General features: G+C 40.9%; 2 protein-coding genes across 2 annotated transcripts in view; one reads left to right on the top strand and one right to left on the bottom strand.

Annotated features, from left to right (window-relative positions):
* The window catches only part of LOC125305664 (meiotic recombination protein REC8 homolog), a 24,126-nt gene extending 2,244 nt beyond the window's left edge, over positions 1-21,882 (top strand). The window contains exons 3-18 of the mRNA XM_048260572.1: positions 71-213; positions 820-916; positions 1,484-1,532; positions 1,870-1,937; positions 2,412-2,484; positions 8,163-8,364; positions 9,766-9,964; positions 10,147-10,278; positions 11,317-11,389; positions 12,349-12,590; positions 13,004-13,046; positions 13,172-13,241; positions 13,490-13,567; positions 14,388-14,494; positions 15,498-15,588; positions 21,570-21,882. Coding sequence (XP_048116529.1) covers positions 197-213; positions 820-916; positions 1,484-1,532; positions 1,870-1,937; positions 2,412-2,484; positions 8,163-8,364; positions 9,766-9,964; positions 10,147-10,278; positions 11,317-11,389; positions 12,349-12,590; positions 13,004-13,046; positions 13,172-13,241; positions 13,490-13,567; positions 14,388-14,494; positions 15,498-15,588; positions 21,570-21,612 — 1,584 coding nt within the window. The 5' untranslated portion in view covers positions 71-196 and the 3' untranslated portion in view covers positions 21,613-21,882. The remainder of the gene's footprint in view (positions 1-70; positions 214-819; positions 917-1,483; positions 1,533-1,869; positions 1,938-2,411; positions 2,485-8,162; positions 8,365-9,765; positions 9,965-10,146; positions 10,279-11,316; positions 11,390-12,348; positions 12,591-13,003; positions 13,047-13,171; positions 13,242-13,489; positions 13,568-14,387; positions 14,495-15,497; positions 15,589-21,569) is intronic.
* Positions 18,161-24,131, bottom strand: si:ch73-344o19.1 (mucin-5AC). The gene is made up of 5 exons (XM_048260684.1): positions 23,688-24,131; positions 22,100-22,432; positions 20,656-21,018; positions 20,024-20,190; positions 18,161-18,625 (listed from the first exon to the last, which is right to left on the bottom strand). The coding sequence occupies exons 1-5, from the start codon at positions 23,791-23,793 to the stop codon at positions 18,581-18,583; spliced, it is 1,014 nt and encodes a 337-aa protein (XP_048116641.1). The 5' UTR covers positions 23,794-24,131; the 3' UTR covers positions 18,161-18,580.

Raw genomic sequence — 24,131 nt, 5'->3', positions numbered from 1 at the left:
TTACAAACTCCTTTATATGCCTGTGGCACTATATAGGCCTACTCATTTAATATATGCTATTTGTCATCAGTGATGAAATCATGAAGTACCTATTGGTGCAAGTTCCACCTCCTCAGCCAGGGTTGCCTCGTCCTCGTTTCTCCCTACTCCTATCCTCCCACCTGCAGTATGGAGTGGTGCTGGTTTATCACAGGCAATGTGGCATTCTTATAGGTAAGGGTTGTGTGTCACTGAGGGGTAGTTTAAAGAAATGCTTTTAATTTAGCAATATAGGGGTAACTAGGTTGCACCAACACAAAGTTAGAGCTTGGGCAAAGTTATTACTGCAGCTAGCTATAGATTATTGTATAATCACTCGTACTGTTTTGCTTCAACTTGTCTTGCTGTTGAAATGGCCACAACTTAGAGGAGCTTCAGCAGACTATAGAGACTGTTGCGGTACCAGCAGCCCAAGATTGACTTGGAGGGAGACAGCAGGTTAGTTTCCACCAGAGTTTTAGAAAGAAAGTAGCCTATGCATTGTTTTGAATATTCTAGTCAGCACCTTTTGTACACCTTTTGCACTCCCAGTAGAGCATTTGAGCCTATGAGGACAAGCTGTAGACCCCTGAAGGTGCCTTTTAGGTGCAGATTAAGAGCAGAAAGATGAAGATGAAGATTGAGTGTAGGAGTGGAGGGTATAAGCAGATGTAGGCTTTATCCCAGAGATTAAGCAACAGTAGACCATGCGGAGAGAAGAATTAAGTCCACATGATCACTGTATAGGCACAGCCAATAAAAAAAAATAATCAGTCCTTCTTGTCCTTCTCTTTGATTTAGGATCACTTATACTCTGCCTAGTGCTGTTGATAAACAGATGGACCCACTCTTTGGAGTGGTTGATTACGGTCTGCCTAGCCCCAGTTCATATATGCAGGTAAAAATGTAATCATTACAATTCAAGCACATCCTTTTTGCTTTCAGAGATGGGCTAGCTTATATTAAAATGTAACATCATACAACTACAAATGCTGCATTAACAAATATATATCAATCCATTGCATACTAGTCCAGTTTCCAAACTCTTCCAACCTAATAACCATTTACATTTTACGTTCAACAAAGTGCACTAATAAACACTTATAAGAAATGTAAGAGCTCTAACAGAGGCATATGATGTTGGTCACTAGGGAGTCAGCTGCAAGTCAGAGTTGGGGTGAGGTGCTTTAAACTCCAGAATTATATAAGGTCCATAGGAAGTACTACAGTGTTTTCGGGAACCATTGATCAGAGGCAATGTATTCGTTCAAACAGTAATGGGAGTTAAAACCTACTTTAATGTGGTGTTGGTACACACTGCATGTTACTTTATTTGCAGCACATAGAATGCTGGACAAACAGAAGGAAAAAAAATAATCACAGGTTGCAACTACTAAGTTTGTTTACAACATATCTGGTATGAGAAGACAACCCATTGTTGGTTTGTAACCCATTATCCCTTCAGATGTTCTCCGCAGAGTTTCCAGACACTTCTATGAGCATGCACACTGATGGTAGGTGTGAGAAGCATGTCCCCATGCTCTCCTCTTTACATGAATGCAGAAATTCCATCATTTAGAAAATTAACATCATCCTTTGTGAGAAATGTAAAGGAATATGGTATTATTTGAGGATAGCCCTTTAACCCTTAAAGGAGTACCGTCACACCGGTGTGACGGGAATGTTGGGAAATTAACATTCTAAAGAATATCTGGGTTCATTGAATTCAACATAGAATTTTAGAACCTTCAATTGTTGCGGAACTTAGAATGTTCAAAAACCTACACCTTTAAGGGTTAAGGCTGTGGAAATGGAGATGTGTGTCATTAGTGTGTTTTTCCTCTTCACCAGGCTTTATAGCGTCTCCAGAGTCAATCACTCTGAGAGAGCAAGAGCCACTGATGATCTCTCAAGATGAGGTGCTGTTTGTTATCATTTCATGTATGACTGTTTAGAAAATTATATATGTGTGTGTGTGTGTGTGTAATAACCACTCATTTAATGCAACAAGGAGAGTACGGTATGGTTCTTGTTGAAGGTTGGTGGTGAAAAACCGGGCATAGTGTCACATATACCTCCTTTGCCCGTATAGCTGACTTTGCCATCCTGAGCTCAGCATTCATGGGTTACAAGCTTTGTAGTATGTTTTGTAGAATGGCTCATTAGTTAACATCATCAGAGTACTTTTAATACACTAGAACAGAGCAAATACAAATTGCAATAAATAAAGTGAATTTGCATTAATGCTGGAGTACTGAATTTAATCAAATCATTGATTCATGAATATCATATCTTCACCAACTCAACTGGACAAAGTCTGCAAAATGTGGAATTTCTCTCACACCCATGTTCTCATTTATCTGGTCATTTCGGGTTTTCTGTTCACTTCTCAGTTTCAAGGAGTAGAGCTCCAGGTGGAAGGTTTGGTTGAAATGCTTCTGGAGCAACCAGATAATTTTATTGAAGGTGAGTAACTCAAGCCATCATTGATATGATACTGAGATACAGATTATAATACTATGCAATAGCCTAGCTGACTGGGGTACATTGTATACTGCCAAGTCGCAGGATGCTCACCGAGAAGCTAACTTTAAACATAGCCTAATTATTAGTGTTCGTTTGTCGTTCGTCGACAAATACCTGGCATTATAATGTGAATTTCTATAAATGCTGTCTTTTGCACCCAGGCAGTAGCCTAAACTTGACAAACATCCCATTTCCCCCCAGTTTTCAGATTTTATCTGATGGTTATTTATTCCCTTTTATCCATACTTATTGACTATTGTCATGATTTTCAAGGATTTAAGGCTTCCCAACTGATAGGCTACAGTGTTTGTGGATGCAGATCGGTTTTGATCCGGAACCCTGTATCGAAACTGATACACCGAATCAGAGTGTAGCAGAGGCCCCAGACTCACTACTTTGCTTCACTTAGTAATAATAATAATAATAATAATAATAAAGCTTTATTTGTATAGCACCTTTCATACACAGAATGCAGCTCAAAGTGCTTTACATTTGAAGCATGTAACACAATAATAGTCAGTCAGTCATTATCAATCACTTTTTCTTTGCTGTTTATGATATACTCAGCAACATATCAAAAATATAGAAAATGACATCATAAGACTGGCAGCCTTAACCTCTTACCCCCCACAAGCACGCCATATGGCAACTGTGGCAAGGAAAAAAAACTCCCATATTCCAGGGAAGAAACCTTGGCAGAACCTGACTTAATAGGGGAGCCCATCTGCTTCTGGCTGGCTGCGCCCTCCAATAGTAGCAGATGTAGAATAATCTGAAAATGTAGTCTACAGGATAAGATGAGTTAACTAAAAAGCTTTCCTGTACAGGTATGTTTTCAGATCTTTTTAAAAATATTTACTGAACTCGCCTGCTTGATGTACAGAGGCAGGGTGTTCCATAGTTTGGGGGGGCATAATGGATAAACGCAGCTTCTCCACTTTGTTTGTGGAGCACTTTGGGTACGATTAAAAAGATTAGAATTGGATGATCTAAGTTTCCTTTGTGGTTGATAAGATATTAAAAGCTCAGAGATATATGAAGGTGCTATGCCATTCAGAGCTTTGTAAGTAATTAACATAACCTTAAAATCAATTCAATAGGAAATAGGGAGCCAGTGCAGTTCAGCCAACACAGGGTGATGTGTTCTCTCTTCTTAGTCTTAGTTAAAAGTCTAGCAGAGTTCTGTATGAGTGCCAATTTCTTTAGATGTTTTTGGGAAGACCAGTGAAAAGTGCATTGCAGTAGTCCTAACATGCTAGTGATAAAAAGTGAATTAGTTTTTCTGCATCTTGTTGAGTTAAAAGGGCGCACTTTTTAATGTTTCTCAAGTGGAAATAGGCTGTCTGAGTAACTTTACTGATATGGGGCTTAAAACTTAACTCTGCATCTAAGATGACACCGAAAGGCTTGTTACTTTTGGTTTGACCTGGTGTGCCAAGTTCCCCAGATTACTAAGAATAATATCTAGCTTTAGTTTGGTCAACCAAGTACTCTGTTTTGTCATCATTTAGTTTCAAAAGTTTTTGCTCATCCACTGATTAATGGAGGTTAGGCATGCAGTGAGGGAGCAAAAGGCCATCTGGGTTAGTTGGCTCCACAGAAAGATACAACTGGGTATCATCTGCGAAGGCTGTGGAAGTTTACATTATGCTGACTTATGACGTTTCCCAATGGAAGCATATATAGAAAATAACAGGGGGACCAAGTAGCCCCTGGGCCACACCAAAAGGCAAGTCATGTTTTTCAGATACATGATCTCCAGACTGATATAAAAATCTCTGCCAGTAATGTAGGTTTGAAACCAGTTTAGAGCATTATCAGAGAGACCACCCACTTAGCAAAGGTGGGAATTAGGATGCTATGATCAATGGTGTCAAATGCGCACTCAAATCCAGAAGAATAAGGATTGAGACTTTGTTTGAATCGGTAGCTAGTCTGAGATCATTGACTATTTTACTAGAGCCGCTTTCTGTGCTGTGATTTGATCTAAAACCTGATTGGAATTTTTCAAGGATACTGTTTTCGTTGAGGAAGGTATTTAACTGATTACAAACAACTTTTTCAAGTACTTTGCTCAAAAATATAGATTTGATATAGGCCTGAAGTTGCTCAGATTGGTATGGTCAAGATTTGACTTTTTAAGTAAAGGTTTCACAACAGCGGTTTTAAAAGCAGTTGGAAATATACCTGTTTCTAATGAGGTATTTATTACCTTGAGAAAAAAGGAGCTAAGCCATCATATACTTTTTTCAGGAATGTAGTAGGATTGGATCTAAACACATGTTGAGGAGCCGGTTTGAGTTATAATTTTTTACCAAGCCTGGAAGATTGAGTAATAGTGCTAAAAGGACCTTAATTTTGGGGGGGCTGTTTTGGGTGTACTATCAAACATATTACTTGTGTTACCAAATAGCCTCCCTTTATAGAAATGACTTTGTTTTTGAAGAAGTCTGCAAATTCTTTACAATCTTAGAGAGGATGCCTGACTGAGTGTATCAAAAGGTGTTTGATGCAATAGCCTATCAATGGTAGAGAACAACACCCTAGAGTTTCCACTGTTTTCAGCAATTACCTTAGAGAAGTGGTTCCTCCTCTCATTCGAATAGCTCTATTATAATTTGCAATTTTTCTTTTTAGAATGGGCGGTGAACCTGTAACTTAGTTTTTCTCCATGTTCTCTCAGCTTTCCTACATGATCTTTTTTAGATCATGGATATTTTCGTTCATTCAAGGTGTCAGTTTGCTACAGGGCCTTTTTTTAGTCTTTAAGGGTGCCACTCTCTGTCAAACAGAGCGCCTAATTCCACGATTGAGAGCCTACCATTTGATCAATGGGATGATGTAAAATATCTAAATTTATGGAGTCTATAAGAGCTATGAACTGCTGTTCTGCTCTAATGTCCAAGAGTCGCGATTTGATTGCAATTTCGGGATGAATTTTTGGAGTATGTAGTACTATATTAAAAGATACACAATGATGATCAGACATATTTATATCATTTACTGATAAGTCCAGACTTCTATCCCTCTGGAAATGACTAGATCGAGGGTGTTGCCAAGGTTGTGGGGTGGGTCCTGTAACATGCTGCTTTTAGCTCTAAACTGTCCAACACATTAAGGAACTTACTGGCTTTAGCATCAGTTGTCTTATTGACATGAATATTGAAGTCGCCATTTACAATTATCCGATCATAGCTAGTGATGATGAGCGACATAAGTTCAGAAAACTGGTCGAGAGAAAGCCAGTCCATAGTTTAGGAGGGCGGTATAAGGTTAATAGAAGTACAGCTGGGTCAGCCTTCAGAGTGAGGGCAATATACTCAAAGGAAGCGAATTCGGCCAAAAGTTGATCGTGTGCAACTATATTTGTTTGAGAGAATGGAGGCAATTCCACCACCCGTTTGCCTTGTCTAATTGAGTGGAAGAAATTATAATTTGGGGACAAGTCTCAACAAGAACAGCTTCGCTGTCTGAAGTCAGCCAGGTTTCAACAAGAAACAGAAAATCCAATTTTTTTTCACTAATAAAATCATTGATTGCAAAGGTTTGGTAGTAAGTGCACCTATATTTAGTAAACCCATGTTAGCTGAAAATGCCTCTGGCTTTTGAGGAATATGCTGAGGTATGGAAAGAATATTTGTTAGGTTTCTAGTTTTAAATTTGTCTTTTCTTTTACTATAACGTTGGGTAGAAATCAACGTTGGAATAGAACTATAAGCATAAGTCATGCTATTGCATGACTCAGCTTGATCTATGGTAGTAGTATTGTATGTTACCCTGCAGAAAACATTCTCAGACTCATCCACATGTATAGTGCCATTCAAATCAATACCTGGGGGGGCGTGAATCTGTAATATTTTCTACAGAATGTCAATGTCTCAGTGTGGACGCTATGTTGTCAGAGAGTAGCCTGGCTCCATGTTGGTTTGGTGGAGACCATCACGGCTTCAGCATACTGGGCCTCTCCCAGAACAAGCCCCAGTTGTTGACATAGGTGATGCTTAAGGAGCGCAGTAGCGTTTGAGCCAGGTGTGGAGATCGAACAGTCTGGACCATCTCTCCGCACCTTTTCTGTGGGTAGGAGAGGCCCAGAGATGACAAAGGTTTTTTCTGTGCCCATCAGAGTGGTGATGAGTTTTGTAGTTTTCCTGCAGTGCTACTGACTGTTTATCTCTGATGTGGATTCGTTCGTTAATGTATGATGATGTTGTTGACACCTTGGTGTGGAGGGCAGGATGCTTGGGAGTTTCTGCTGGATGTCAAGGACCTTGGCACCAGGAAGCAATGAACCTTGGAGGGACCGCTACATGATGGGGGAATGCAGAGGTCTCTAACCATGGAACTGCCGATGACCAGGGTGGAGGTTGATGAGGTCCGGGGAGGAGGGGGTGGGGGCCGACTTTGAGGAGGGACCAGGATGGTCGCCGGGGGCTGGAGGGGGCTCCTCATCCCCGGTCAGAATGGCATAGCGATTTTCCAGTCATTATATAGGTTGGGCTGGAGCCTGAGTGCCCGTCCAGACCGTCTGCCCGTGCTTGTGATGCTTGCTTCTACGCCATGGCTCAGGCTGGTGTGGAGTGGAGCTGGCCAGCAGAGCAGGCTTGGTTCTCAGCAGAGGCGGGAGCAAACAGGGACAGAAGTTGCATTAGTGCATGGCATGGTTAAAGTATTGGAGGACAGAGTGAAATCAGGGCATCTGGCATTTGTGTGTGTAAGAGAGGTAACGTTACTTACGGAGAGAATGGTGTCGAGGAACTGTAGTGAAGAGAGTCTGGCCTCTCACGATTGGGAAACATTTCTAACTCATTGTAACAGGTATAGACTTTGTGTTGACTTTAAAAAAATCGATCCGGTCTAACCAATCACATTGAGCAGGGATCCCTAACATTACTTCCTACTTCGCCTAACCTTTACAAACTGATAATTAACCGTATCGGCAGTCAGAAAAATAGGCCTATCTTTGCTGTACAGAAATTTACAAATTCTTCCGATTGCCATTGTTAGATTAGCATAATCCTTTCTCGTCGCTGATTAGCAAGGCACCCTGTGAAATGACAGATGCCAGACTAGTATCTCAGTGAAATGAAAAAGAATGGAAATACTAGGCGTAGATGTCTACAGCTGCTTATAGTAATGTTTAGGGGCAGCCGTTGGCCTACTGGTTAGCACTTCGGACCTGTAACTGGAGGGTTTCCGGTTTGAACCCCGACCAGTAGGAACGGCTGAAGTGCCCTTGAGCAAGGCACCTAACCCCTCACTGCTCCCTGAGCGCCGCTGTAGCAGGCAGCTCACTGCGTCAGGATTAGTGTGTGCTTCACCTCACTGTGTGCTGAGTGTGTTTCACTAATTCATGGATTAGGATAAATGCAGAGACCAAATTTCCTGCATGGGATCAAAAGAGTATATATACTAACTTATACTGTTTACCTATTTCTCTTACATTTGTCACACCTATTTGAAAAAAGTCTTCCTATAGATCTTTTCCCCCTCCTCAAGTACTTTAATACCATTAAATGGTCAATATTGGACATACATTCTTAAAAGCGCCAAGAAAATTTTAATGTCTAATTTCCCTTCGATACAGACAGCAGTTGATTACATAAACTCTGTGTCACAAGGAATGATTAGGGATCAGCAGATGGAAACAGAAAGGTCATCACCACTGCAAGATCAGGAACAAGTAAGGCAGGCAGAGGCGGAGAGGGGGCAGGACACGGGGCAGGACACGGAGCAGGACAGGGAGCAGGAGAGGGAGGTTGAGAGAGCCGCAGAGATGGAGAAGACACGAGACATGGCGGCCTCCACCATGTCCACAGACCAGTGAGTCAGAGGAACAGAGCATCAGAGTGATTCTCACCATCTGAATGAGAAGCTACTGTCCTGTCCACATTTCCAGGGTGTGAGAGGGAAAACCTTTCAGATGATTTTGCACACTGTTGCAATAGTCATTTTTAAGTAGCTTTTGTGCAGGAAAGTATGCTATGTAAATCAAATGTACTTACTACTATTTCCTCTCTGGAGTGCATGTATGTACTGCATACAGTCTTAGGGGCTGTATTTTGCACCCTGGCGCATGGCGTAAAACTCATTTTCCACCCGTTTTTTTAAACAATGCGCCCAGGGGTGTGGCAATTAACAACTTAGGGAGTGCCTTGGCGCATTGTCTAAAAATCGCTATTATACACCTGGTCAGAAGTCTATGGAGAGTTGTTTATATGTTATTTTAAGAGCGCATTGTCAACAGTCATATTGGTGGGTGCACAACGCACCGTCCTTCTATCATCAATGAACGCACACCAGCGCACATCCATGCAAAACATTACAAATTGCACGATTACAATGGGAAACATAATTAGAATAAAGATATTACGAAATACTGTACATCTCGTGATGAGTAGTTATTCACCATCATTTGCAAATTGGTAATGACGATTAAAAGTGATTAGGGGAGAGGCAAGAGACATGGAGCACAGCTGAAGATGCACTGTCACGACATATAAGCAACTCCTCTGCAGGATAAATGTTGTTTTTATTCAGTCATTTGAGCAATATTAGGGTAAGTGTTGCTTTTTCCAGCCTATGTTTTCGATGGTAACCCATTGTCAGTCAATAGTAAAAGTAACTGCATATAACTGTCTTGTCATTGACTGACACCATGGTGAAGTTAGTTTCACTTTGCCAATGAGTTCAAATAATAGAGTGCAAATGCGTGAAGGCTATGCTAGGTTTTAGTAAAGCATGGTTTAATGGAATGACTATTCCATACGGTCTCGCAAGCAGCTTCCTTCAAATGTGCCGTTGAATGTCAAAATACCGATGCATTTATTTGACATCGTGCTTTGCGCCGTTAAAGGGAATGACAAATGTCACTCTCATTGGGTTAAATGATGTTACGCCCCAAACACACCCATGATTGATTAAAAAAACCTAGGAACACCTTGTTGTGCCATGCACTCGACATTTGATAACGAAAACCCTCCCAATGTGGACTGGACATCCTACTAAATTTGAATAAGCTTTTGACGAGTGACGATGCGCTTTAGACTGTCATGATAGGGCCCTTAGACTGTTTATTTCTTTATATTCAAAAAAGCTTCTAGTCAGTCATGAATAAACATTATTCTTGACAGGATATTTTATAAGTAGGATTCTCCATGTTATTGAGGATGGTAAACATGCTTAATGTGTATTCCAGTTTTACCTTCATACCTTTTTTAACAGACTCCAGGTTACTGCTAGTATCTCGAGCAAGGAGCCTACAATTTTGTTAGAGGAAGGAGTCATCACACCCATGGCGGAGGCGTATGAGATCTCTGAAGAAAGGACTCCCATGTCTGTGCCTCTGCCTTCTCCATCATCAGTAGGCTCAAGGCCAAGAGAGGAGAGAACCAGGCAGAGAATTGAGAGCCCAAGCCTTGAGGTGTGTGTGTGTGTGTGTGTGTGTGTGTGTGTGATACTGCCTTTGTGTCTTTGTGTTTCTTCTACCTGTGGCTGATCTATCTGACTCAGAGAGCATGTAGCAGTCTGAGCAATCTGTGGATTCCTGTAGTCTTAAGTGTCCCTCATTCTCAATATGTCCTTAAATGGTATACCCTCCTTCAGGTACTAGAGTTGCCCCCTGTTGTGAGACGGAGAAGACGTAGGCAGCTCATCTTTGTTGATGAGAGAACCCAGATCCATGATGATGAACAGCGAGCACAGATTGACAATGTGCATATTGAAACCAGACCTCTAGTAAGGATCCTATGTTTTTGTCTCTGCTGTGTAATGTCATGGTTCGCTAATACTCTAAATGGAAAGCAATATTTACATTTTTATATACAGGCATGAAAGAGAGCTTTTGAAAAGCATATTACTCTGCTATGGACCCTTTCAAGAGAGTTCCATTATCAGCATCATAGTTGGCCCCACAAGACTTCCTTTTTAACATTCCATATGTTATCTTAATGCAGAGGAAGTAGATTGGGGCCCAAATAGAACATTCAAGCATTGTTTTTGTTTTTATTGTTAAAAGGGTCTATAGAAGCCAGGCAGTAGTAATTGTGTAGCAGAAGAGTTATAGAAGGCTATATATAAAGCTATGCAAGAATGAATGCTTGTGTATAAATCATGACATGCTGAAATTATATCAGACCTGAAATTGTATGAATTATTCTTTAAGGATATTAAGACTTTTATGAGGTCCATTGTAACATCAAAATATAGACACAGGAAGCAGGAGACATGTGTACCAGATACATGAGAATACAAGAGAATACAGATACATTATGACAGGAGCTCGACTGGGCCATCATGTGAGAAATTGCTAAATTACTTGAACTACATAGGCTTTTAATCAAAGTCCTTTCACACAAGTCTTGCCATACACCGGCAATCTTGGTAACGCCTCCGGGCAATTATTTCGGACTAACAAGATCCAGTTCAATATATTCCCCCAAAAATAAGCCTAAAAAGACGTTGCTTGCTTACTGTGCATGCACCAACATTCGCGGCAGTACTATTTCCATAGGGACAGGGGAAGTAATCAGAAGACGAAACGTTTGGTTACTTACATTAAATGGCTGGACTTGTTGTTTGGCCAACAATTGGCTATGGCGGGGGAAGGGCCAGGATATGTGTAGACAACTGCCATCTTGGTGTTATAAGCTCTCCCCGTACATTTCCATGGAGGATTCTTTAAGTGCCTAACTCCTCCTCTATAAAGTCTCTAATACAGTCTGTGTGTATTAGAAGCCCTGACCTTTGTATGGCTGTGTTCTATTGTGTCATAAGGCAGAGGTGCTTGTGGATGTGCGAACTCTTAGGACAGCGACTCCTGATGCACTTTTGAGCAATCCCTGTTATGGTGAGTAAAGCCAGATATAGACTTCAGTGTAAATACAGTACAGTGAAATAGGAAGGGCTGCACAGCAGTACGTTATGAGTATGAGTTTAGTTTAAGTTATTTTCACACAAAAAAAAATCGTCACTTGGTCTCATATGCACAAAACAACCAGCTTAAAAAAAGTTAACATCATATATTGTAGGAACAGAAATTTGTCTAGAGATTGTTTGAGAAATGAAGTCTCAGCCAGCCATGAGTAGAATCAGAAATCTCAGAGAGCTTTATTCACGAATATCCGGAGACCTACGTTGTGTTGCTAACAGACGCAGTCTGGTGCAAACAACAAGGAAACACAATTTATACCCCCCTGACAAGTCAGACAAGACATGACATCTCCATTAATGGTACGCAAACCATTTTACGACTTAGTTATCCAAGAGTTAATCATATCTATAAGGTTGTATCCCATAACGACCGACATCAATGGAATCCAGTCAAGATTGACCCCAAGACAGTAAATAAGGTCTTGGGCGCCAGCCCGCCGGAGTAGGGCCTACACAGACTCCTTCGAAGACACACACACACACACACACAGCATGTCGCACCCACACACACAGCATGGCTGCGCAAACACCTTGAACATGGCATTCCACAGATGTTACCTCATAAATCTCTTCTTCACTTTCTGCTTACAGCAGCGTCTCTTTCTTCAACATGTGCACAGACCATACCAAAAGAGTAAATGGTTGAATATAGCACACACATATATGGTGAACACCCTTAAGGCCAAAATTTCTTACTACAATATTCCTTTGCAGTTTGTGGTGTCCTATTATAACATATGCATCTGTACTCAGAAAACAAACAATGCAACATTCATAGCTTTCTTATGGCTATTAGTGGCAAAGTTGCTGTTGGAAAATGGTACCACTGCCACACATTGCTTTTCTCCCTCACACTCCATTCCGCCCTTTTCACAGACCTGCCCCAAGACATCCTGGAGATATGGAGACGTGGTGCAGCTCCTCGCTCCTCTCTTGCTGCCTGGGGAGAGGTGGAGATGGAGGCCTCAGAAGAGGAGCAGGAGGAGAGAGAGCTGGGAAGGAGAGAGATGGAGGAGGGAAGAGTAGAGGTGGAGCGAGAGTCTGACGCTCTGGAGATTGCGAGCGACAGAGAGCTGAGCTCCAAGGACATCAGCGCAACCTCTCTGCCACATCCAGAGGTGATGACACCAAATCTAGTGGTAGTTGATACAGTGTAAACGTACTTTCACTGCCATATCCCCAGGTGGTGATCAATGGGGCATCTATTGACTACCTATGCCGTTAGTAGCTATCTCCACTGATGAGGTTTGAGTAATGTTTGCTCAAGATTTAGATGAACCTCATTGCTATTATATTATATTATATTATATTATATTATATTATATTATCACAGATGAGTGCTTTGGAAAAGCCCATACACTGACTTACACTCTGCTGACACAAAGACCCTGTGTTTAGGTATTTCATATGTGGACAAATTGTAAAGTTTTTCAATCCAAGTTCAATGGTCTTCTCATGAACATCTATGAGTTTCCCAAGTCTGTAATTTCTCAAATGATGTCTCCTAACTCTGTGGCTTGTTTCTGAATAGATCCCCAGAGAATTTGAGCACTCTTTGTCTCAGGAAGGCTCAGGTGAGATAATCGCTACATACTGTAAATATTTACATGATCATGAACCATATAAATACTCAGCATCTGGTATAATGAAGAATAATTCAGTGCAGGCTTGAATTGAATTGTGTATGTGACTGCAATAGGTGTTTCAGTACACTCTCTGGAGTTATCTGACAAAGACATGTCACAGCTGGAACCTATCGGGCTCCCAAGGTGAGTGAGTGTGTGTGTGTGTTGAGTTTTGTTTAGATTTGAAAAAGAGAATAGAAGAGGTTGGAGAGCAGGGGTTCTTCACAAAAACAGTGCAAACAGAAACCCAGTATATTAAGTCCAAGTCACAGGCAGACCACTCGATCAAGATCAAAAGAAAAGCTTTCACTGTATCTGCTATTTATTCCATTGTTGATTATGTTGTTGTTGTATGTACTGTATATTCTCATACATTTGGTTTGTGTTTGAAGGTCTCCTGTCCGGCCTATGCTTGGTCATCTGGAAGACATTCCTGAAGAAATTCCCGAGCCTTTTGAGGACGCGTTGAGGTAAGAGCCTAAACCCAATTCTGTACTGTGACTCTAAATCAGGCATGGGCAAACTGCGGCCCGCCAAACACTTTAATCCGGCCCGCCGAGCATTTCATTTGGTTATCAGGCTGCTCGCTATTTCTTTCCTGCGATAGACAACATTGGTTAGCTTTACTGCAAACTGCTTTTCACTCTTCTTTGAGAACGTTTACAATCTCAATATCAAAACATCATGTTACATAGAGATGATAGATGATGCCTACTCTTTGTTATCTCTTTTGCAGCAGATCTATCTTGAATGTTATGCTACTTCATTTAATTGGGAACGTGTTTGAGTGCTCACGAGAGGGAGAGAGAGTGGCAGGTTCCAGCTGGCTTGTCATTGTTGATAATCTCCTTCTTATAAGAAACTTTTAAAAGGAAATCATGACGGCAACAGTAGTTCCCACTACTGAGCATTTATAAACTGTGAGAGGGCACAGCAGTAGCCATAGCTGAGTGGAGCTGAGCCGGCCAATTTTCAAAACCCAATGTGGCCCTTGAGCCAAAAAGTTTGCCTACCTTGTGCACATGGTGTCAGATACTCACTCTCTTTGGTTAATATGATAGTTCTCCGCGTTCTCGAATGAAAATAGCCCCTAACCCATTCTGTGAAATATAAACTTATGTGAGTACCTTAGTATCTACAATTCCGATGTTAATTGTGCACAACTGTGTTGTAAATTGTACAGTGCTGGTAGTTTTTGTCATCATTTGCTAATGTAGTGTGCAAAAATCTTAAAGTAGAGCCTAGCGCTGTAGAATCTTTGCTCTCAACATTGTATCTCTTCCTCTTCAGGATGTTTTTCCAGCCTCTGGAGATGCAGGATGAGGTGACTTTTCAGTCGTTACTACCTCCATCACCAAGCCGTGAAACAGTTGCTGGCTCTTTCTGGTATCTTTTAGGTGAGTGGAAAGGATACACCTATATATTATTTTGTGTATTCATTGTGATGTAGACCAAGGTTGCAGTGGTAATACTGACATTGTGGTATACTGTGGTGTGAACCTTCAGGGTTATCATATTGTGAGTATTTTCTGGCACTGACAAAAATGCAACTGAATGGATGCAAAGTAAGTAGCTGCAAAAAGAGGAAACACAGTGATAATGTTTTCCCATCTTGAAGAATACCATCCTTCCAGTTAATAAATTCAGTCCCTAACAAAAAAAAACATCTGAACATTTCAGCGTTGATCATAACATGCACTACTGAAATAATTTTCCCATCCCAGTTCCTTGTAAAATATGTGCTGTCTTCTGAGACAGTTAGCCTACCACAAAAAAAAATCTCATACTGTTGCAATCCTAGTATAGATAAGTCTTGTCTTGGAATTGTTTGGGTGTCCTAAATTACTCTTTTTTTAAACATTAGGAATTGAAATCATGTTTGAATCAGATCTCAGATACAGGGTTCAGTGATTTAATAGGCAAAACTTGTCAAATCTGAACTGAAATATAGCCTGGCAACATCAGACCCATGATGGTGAGAATGGGTGAAAGAGGCTGAAAGGTCAATTTTATAGATTAAACAGAACATACAAAAAACATCTAGGCACATCTAGGTGTTTTAATGAACACCTAGATGTGCCAGTTAGTGCTATACCGTTACTTCAGCCAGGTAGAACTAATAGGTATGGCACATAAATATGACAAGAACTTGGCAGCACATTCATTTCTTAAATCTGAAAATCAAACATAAGAGATGTTACTGTTGTAGTTTTAAACATGTGGAGAGATATACATGAAAATACAATAAGAATCAAGTTAATGACACTTGGTTACCACGATAGGCAGAAAGAATAATTTTAAGATTTTTTTGAAGACTTTCAAGTGCTAAGTCTACTATATCTGAGTATGAACAAAATGTTGATCTTAATTCATTATTGAAATGCATGTGCCAATTTACAGAAAATGTCAATCAACAGAGAGTCATTGTGCACCAGGATGAGCCATACGGTGACATCTTTGTTTCACGTGGACTTCTGTTTGATCAAATATGGTAACAGCTTTTCATATATATTTTTCGTTTATTCAATTTTTAAGTATGTTATCAGTTTTTACTGAAGCTGTTCTAGATCATATTGTATATCAGTTCTGATCACGATTGAATTGTAATGGTAAACTTGCTGTCAATCCTCTTGTGACTCATGTTTATAGCTATTTATTATTAGGTGCATTGTTGCCATAGCCTACTCATAAAGTTTTATAATATTTAATTTCATTGTATTAATTTAAGATAATTTTGTACCCTCATTAATTGATATGTGTTTTGATTCTTTGTAATAACTCACCTGTACAAGACTGCGCGTCTATTCAGTCTATTCAGCCTGTTACCCTGATGTTTATAGATATAGTTTTTCTACATTTTCAGCATTTTAAACGGTTTTACATTGTTTTTTTCACTATTAAATAAACATTTGCTTCTGGAAGTATCTTGGATTTTTAATAATAGGCCTTTACTTGGACTGTACTTCAGTAGACTGACATTTGATGACACATTCAAACGCAATCCCAAAACATTAGAATTATTTTATTATAAACATGGATCTAAACTTGAGCTTTTATACAATATATTCACATATATATGCAACATATTTTACATTGAACCACATTTGGCACTTGTCACCTGCAACAAGGATACAACACTTGTGTACAGCACATCTTCAATATATTTGGGGTTGTTTCTTTTTTTTAATGAAACGGGAGTCAAGTATAAGCCTAATGCAACATATTTCTGTGCATCCCAAAACAGGTGAACATTTTTACAAATACAGATCATTCCATAGTGTATCAACTATACCAAAATATGTTGCATTTTCTAGGCAACTTAATTTATCAAAAAACAAACAGCTACAAAACGGAACATAGCAGAACAACTCCATATACAGAACATTATAATTTACAACCTTTTCCTTCTTTGTATTTTTGTATGTTCTACCTGCTCATAACTACTGCCTGGGAAATGCCTTTAAGTTAACTCATGTCAATGCTCCTTACTCGACCAGTGAGGCAGCTAACACAGTTTCAGACACAAAAAAGTTTTGGTTAGTTTATATCACTGGGCCTTTTAATTAGCACTACCTTTTAGGATTTTAGCTGGAAGTTACGGTTGGTTGCAACCACTGTTCACATGCAATGCTTAAAGGTGAGATTTTCTGGTGTTTTCCCTTAGTTGTAGACTAGACCTAAAATACTAAAGTGTTACTATGGCCAGTTTTAGCACAGATGAAGGAAAGATTACGACAACAAAAACTGGCTGGCAACTGGCTACAGCCCCCATACCACTTTTGGGTTTGTGTCCGACCCGGGTCATTTCCCGATCCCATCCCATCCCTCTCACACTTGCTTACTGTTACTCTCTTCACTGTTATATCAGATTAGAGGCATACAAAATCTGGGGGCATTAAAGAGACACCAGACAAGCTTGATGCTTTTTCTCTACAAAACTCCCCCTCGCTCGGTCTGAAGCTCTTTTCCTTTTCTTTGCATCTTCCGTCAAGGGTTTTCGCTGCTTCTTCGCCGGCTCTGCCATTATACACACGTTTGCAACAAACGCTAGCGTTTCGTTAGCCTGCCTCTGTGCTGTAAACTGATCCTGCTTCGGTCGCCGGGTACGATACACTGAACTTGCAAGCGGGATATTCTGCCTACAGGCAATAGGGGCGGGCGAGAGAGTCTTCATTCGGCCTGTAATGAGTCATTTAACCATATACCGACTTACGAAGATGATTAATTAACACAAAAACGTTGCCTGGTGTCCCTTTAAACAATATGTTGACAGTGGCACTGATATCTCTGGGTGTATGTTATGGTAGCAAGCCTTCCCTGAAAACCTCATATAGGCAACTGACCTGAGAACACTTTGGCAATGGACTTGATCAACATAACTGCAGCCTCTTCTTGACATTTTAAGGCTATGCTAGCTGTTAACCAATTAAATCCAATACCAGGCCTTTTAGGATTGGAGTTGGATAAGACACCACAACACAGATGTAACTTTGTTCTTTTTCAAGCAAATTTAAACGCACGTTATTATCAATAAGGTGACAAAACAGAGTACCAGTATTCATAAACAGCTACATCAAACATCAATCACCAAAAATCAAAGTTCAATCCTAGTGTATATTGCACCAACATACACATAACACGCATGTTCCTCTGTCTCTCTCAAGATAAAAATAACATAATGACCAGCATTGTCTCTTACACCATTTGTTTAGCTCTCTCCATTTTCAGTCAAACGATTTATTATTCAAGCATTGTCTGTGTTATTTGGCAATATGGGCGTCTTAACAGCCCAATCACTTAAGGTACCACAATAATATGAAAGGCATCGACTAAATGCTTGACCCCTTGGATCATATACTCCTTAAAAAATGAAGATGGGGCAGCCGTGGCCTACTGGTTAGCACTTTGGACCTGTAACTGGAGGGTTGCCGGTTCGAACCCTGACCAGTAGGCACGGCTGAAGTGCCCTTGAGCAAGGCACCTAACCCCTCACTGCTCCCCGAGCGCCGCTGTTGATGCAGGCAGCTCACTGCGCCGGGATTAGTGTGTGCTTCACCTCACTGTGTGCTGTGTGTGTTTCACTAATTCACGGATTGGGATAAATGCAGAGACCAAATTTCCCTCACAGGATCAAAAGAGTATATATACTATACTTATACTATGCTTATTTCAGATGAAGGGTCCTAATTTAAATTACAGGCTAAGTGTAAAGTTGTGTAAAGCGCAGACATAGGTGGGGCAGTGCAATGTTACAACATACCACATTACAGCTTTAGTTCAAGCACAAGGCACTTTGCTAGTTGTTGCCCAACTGCAAATTAGGGCTCTAAATACTGAATGTTAAAAAGACAGTAGTGAGGGTGAAGTCTAGAAAATAAACACAAATTTGTTGAATTTCTCATTAATCAAAAGGCAAGACAAGCAGTCAGTGGCAGTGTTTTTTTTTTCTGGCTTCTTTTAACCCTAAACTTGAGATAAACTGGCTAGTAGGTGTATCTTGAGAGAGGTGTATCTTCCAGTAGGTCATCCTGTGGGCATACACATAAAAAGACATGCTAAATCGCAAGATAACTTTAAAGTTTGTTAAAAAAAACAATGCAAATGTTATTGTATTGCAAAAATTATATGTATTTAATATTGTTATATTGTTCATCTGAAAGTAACACAATGTAGGTATTCCCCTTTTTGTTAATTTCAGGTACTAAGGAGGTACCCAATTAATCTAAAACCAATGAAAAGGATCATGCTTCTACCAACAACAACAATGACTGTATTAACATTGACAATGAGTATCCCAGTTATAATCACTGTTTACCATTATATTAAGGTAAAATAACTATGTTGCGTTGCTTGAGAGAGCCAGACCCACATTAAAGCTGCAGTTGGCAAGTCTGACAGATTGAGGAGACTTAGCCAAAATTTTGAATGTGCCCCTCCCCCACTACCACCAAGCACAAGTTCATGCTCGTCAGTGCGCACCAGACTACACCAGACTGCAGCGTTTCCCATACATTGACTTATTTGTGGCGGCCCACCATAATATCAACATTGACCACCACACAATAATTTTCTAGGTTGTACTAAATTGTGCGTAAATCTGGTTAGCATCATAACCACGCTGTGCTAATTCGTTAAAAACTGTTGTATTCAAGTTAATTCTGTATACCAACCACCACAAATGGAATTCAATTCTGTGGGAAACACTGGACTGTGATTGACAGTCAGATCAATCAGACACACAGCCCTGCTCTGATTGGACCAGAAGAACCGGGAGCTGTAGATTTTTGCAAAACAAATAACAGGCTTTAGGTGGAGGTAGAAGTGACGTTTTTTTAAAACCGCCTGATTTATGTTGTTCTGTCGGATCATAGTGTCGGCTTCAGTGAATATGATCAAAAAAATCTTGCCAACTGCAGCTTTAAAATGTAGGGTCTGAGCACTCACCGTTGGTAGTGCTCAGTCCGAGGGGCGGGATAATCGGTTGTCTTTCAAATTCCCTCTGCACACAATAGGACAGTGCTACAACTCATGAGTCCCATGCGTTTTCCCACCAGCGGAGCTAGTTGGCTAGTTCAAACTTTTGCCAACTTAAAAAAAGCTTAACTCGTGCCACACATCCATCTTCTTTGTTTTCAAGTACCAGGGAATTCAAGCCAAACCGTTGCAACTCTGCCATCAATCATTATGCTAAGCCCGCCTAACGTCTCTATATACGATACGATTGGCCCTATCGAAGTTTAATTTTTCCAGCTCGCAAGCCAACGGAGAGTTGCTAGACTAGCCCGGGCAGCAAATTACATTTGCTGCTGCAAGGGTGCGTCTATATTTCTAGGCTAAGCTGTTGGGATCACCAAAGGTTAGATTGGGTGTGTAAAATAAGATCAAAAGGCAGAAGTCAGATGCGAGGGTCATCATCATGAACTCACCATGGGGAGATCATGAAGTCGGTGAAACTCGGGGTGCTCATTACGATGGCGGAATTTGAGGAAGAGCAGGACAGAGGCTATTGCAGTGCAGACAATGAATATGGACACCAGTCCTGCAAGGATGGGGTCCAGCGGTGAGGCAGGGTGGTGACCTTCATGTGCTGCATCTTGAAGAGCAAAGGTGGAAAGACTGGCATATATAATCATTCTGTGAATACAATCTTCACATGACAAAAGACATTTTTACCTCAACAATACATTGAAGTCCTAGACTTAAAGGAAAATTCCTTTTCTCATAGATTTTTCACATAGATGTTCTGTTTCTTGAGGTCACCGAGTACTGTCGGTATGAAAAACCCTAAAACAATCGGCTCTACCTAGCTCAAGTTGCTGCAGCCAACAGCTAGAGCCGCCAGGCAGCTACAATGCTACCCTCTGGGGGCATGAACAAAGCTAGGTCGAGATAGGTACAACCGATTGTTTTCATGTTTTTGTACCAACGGTACTCCTCAAGAAGCCTTGAGAAACAGAGATCTATGTGATGACTTAGTGTGAGCCAATATCTTTTAAAAACTGCTTTCTGTTTAATCAACACTCACTTTGAGCTATTTTTGTGTTTGACAAACACTCACCCTCGTCACCAACATCCAACTGGGGAGGCTCTTCCTGTTTGGGTGGAGCCACTGAGAGATGGCCAGGTGCCTGAGGCGCCTCTGATGTGAGGAGTTGGGTAGGAGAAGGGGTTGGTGGCAGGGAGGTAATTTCGACAGCTGTCCCTTCAGGCACTGACTTAGAGGTTGGTTGATGGGTTGTCTGGCTGGACACAGGGATATGGGTAGATTCAGGTGTGGTCTGGGTAGGCAGGATGGCAAGCGTTGAGGGGTCTGTGTTCAAGTGATTGCTCTCAGTCTGATTAGGTGATGCTGCAGGAGTGGTTAGCTCTGTAGGGGCGATGCCCTTCCCCGGGGGAACTGATGTGGCATCAGCAGTGGATGCTGGGAGAGACAGGTGAAAAGAATGGAAAAGAGACACAGGTGGGAAACTTTAAGTAAGAATAACATGGTTAATGAATAGTAGGAATAATAAGGAGGAAAAAATATCAGGTTAGAGAAAAGGGGCAAAGGTCATTCAAGATGAACAAGGTGAACAAACAATTAAATGCATACACTATGAAAACAACCATAAATACAAGCTTTTCCCCATTGAGAGGAAAAACAGGCATTGCCCACACAACAAGAATCTGAAAGTATGTAAATGTAAATCAGGTTTCTCGGCCAAGTATACTTGCGTACACAAGGAATTTGGTCTGCATTTATCCCATCCGTGAATTAGTGAACACACAGTGAGGTGAGCTGCCTTGCTACAGCGGCACTCGGGGAGCAGTGAGGGGTTAGGTGCCTTGCTCAAGGGCACTTCAGCCGGTCCTACTGGTCGGGGATCAAACCGGCAACCCTCCAGTTACAAGCCCAAAGCATCAACCAGTAGGCCACGACTGCCCCATTAGTATTAGTTCAATGCTTAACTGCTTCACTTCTCATTGTTACAGGATTGTTTCCAAGTTCCAGCCTTATTTCCCGGTAGCTGTTTGAAGCCATCCAATGAATTGATGGCTCCATTGCCCACCCCAGTGGGAAATAAAAAAGGAGAGCAGAGCCCCCGCTGAGCTAAATATAGACATAGGTATGCCAGTGGTATGATGGCGTTACAACGCCGCTGTCGGTATTTACAAACAAACGCCACAGGTGCTACAGAGAAATGTAGCAAAGTATGAGTTGTATAGTTCTGATCAAAGTTAATTTATTATGGTTATGTAATTATAATGAACATAAAATATATATTGTGAAGGCTACTGTGTAACTAATTTGTGTTTTCTTCAGTATTACAGTATAGTTTCGCATGTTCTCATTTATATCCCCATTGACTTCTAATATCTATATTTTGATTTTAAATGTAGTACATGACTAACTTGTAGGGAATAAATGCAAGTTATATTTCCATCATCCATGACACAGACTTAAATCTAAATCAGAGAAGCCTTCCACACTTGCTAGCTGATGATGTTTTCTCACACTGTACCTATGAATGGGACTGTTTTAGGGCTGAGGCTGGAGTCATTCTGTGGGAGGACTGAGAGGGTGTGGAGAGAGGCTGTCGTATGTAGAGTAGCTGTGTCTGTCCTTCCTCCAGAGACACTGCTAAGTTCTGGTGACAAAGCAGTGACGTAGGTTGCCTCTGACAGGTAGGGGAGAGTGGCAGCGTGATGGGAGGTTTGCACGTGTGGTGGAGCACTCGAGGCTACCTCTCCAGCATCCATTCTGGGGCTGGAGGGGGAGATAGTGATGGAGTGGGGTGCCCCTACATCCGACTGAACAGTTGGGGGCTCAGTGTGTGGTGGATCCGTGGACTGACCTATAGGAGGAAACAAATAGTGCTTGCAATGGAAAAACTCAGCAGGACAACAGGGGAACTGAATAATGTAGTTCACACATAACTCATAACAGACATTTAGCTCCACGACCCCTGTTAGACTATCTCTATTACTGAATGAAATATAGGCTACATCACACAGCATAATGTGTGCTCACTGTCAGTGGGAGGAATGTTTAGGTCTATTTAATCAGCCTTTCACATAATTGGACCAATTTTAAAGCCTTGGCAACAAACTGCAAAAAAAAAAATAAATAAATATAAATATAGCCCAAAGTACAGAATATTCCAAAGGCTGCATAGCATTGGGGGCACTGCCTGTACTGTAGATCGACTAGCCTGATCTGATTCTGGACTAATGTATAATTCAGGGAAGCCAACCACAAAGCAGTTTTAAAGGGCTATACAGTGCAAACAACTGACATTTAGGCATCTCTGAGGATTCATGAACAAGAACAGAGAAAACAACAGGGATGTAGACTAGTGTTAATTCCCGATGAGAGAGTTTGGGCTTTGATGATGTCTATCTTTGAAAATATATGTTTATTTATCTTTCTGATCTCTGAAATTCAAATTAGGTCATATTCCAAATTCAATGACCTAATTAGATCTAAGAAAAACTGCACTCTAATGGCTTGGTTGTTTTCCAGCATAAAATTGTTATTCAAATAACTAAAACAATGACTTACTCTGCTGTCTGGCTCTACATTTAATGCTTAGCCTAAAATCATGTTAAACCAATAGAGTTGGAGTACTTTTAATGCATTACTTTTTAAAATCACTTTTGTGCATTGATTTAGGGCCAACTAGGCTACTTTAATGCGTAATTTAAACCTTTTAAGACATAACAGCATTTCGTTAGGAACAAACATCAAGTGCTCAGGATGACTAATGATAAAACAGCCAGAGTTGAATATATATGTTAAACTACTGATACCGTGATCTGTAAATTATAGGTGTGCAGAATAAGCCATGCGTAATCAAACTTGACCGTTGCTTAAGCAACATAATTTGTGCGCCTTGGTCTCCACAGATAAAAGAGTTAACACAGAACCGTCCTGTTACCCATCCACCCAAAAGACAATGATCCGTCCATTGACTCTTTTCAAAAGATAGATTTAGGCTATATTCGCGTTTGCCAATCGATGCCACTTAACAGACGTAGATGTCCCCTGTATATCTGTATTAGGCCTGTAATGTAAGCGACGGAATAGCTTGCATCTCCTGAATATCTTACCTGACAATTTGCCGGAATTGGATAGAATCACCAGCACACCCACAAAAATATAACTTGTAGTTTTCATGTTCATGGGTGTTTCTTTCGTGGCGGAGCGGTGTTTCATTTGTCGCCTGCTCGCTGTTCAGCTAAGAGGTTGTCTTTCCGTTACGTTATTTGACTGGGAACATCATCTCTAAAAATACCCACGGGGTCTAGGGAAAGAAGGGGAGGGGTACGATTGTATGCTCACACACCCAGAGCTGCCTAGGATCCTAAATCGAACAAAGAAAAAAGAAAACGGACTCAACTAGCCTGAAAAAAAACAAAACCTGAAATCAATCCCGATACGATCCAATCCTTTGTTCTTTTGCTCATATGGAAGCCTGAGCAGCGGGACGATGCTCTGGCGTCCCCTCGTTGTCCGAGCGATATGTCAGCTGTCAAGTCTTCACGTGTGCTCTG

This window comes from Alosa alosa, chromosome 1 (assembly GCF_017589495.1).
Source record: "Alosa alosa isolate M-15738 ecotype Scorff River chromosome 1, AALO_Geno_1.1, whole genome shotgun sequence".
In the NCBI taxonomy this organism is placed as follows: domain Eukaryota; kingdom Metazoa; phylum Chordata; class Actinopteri; order Clupeiformes; family Clupeidae; genus Alosa; species Alosa alosa.
This window is presented reverse-complemented; position numbering and strand designations above follow the sequence as displayed.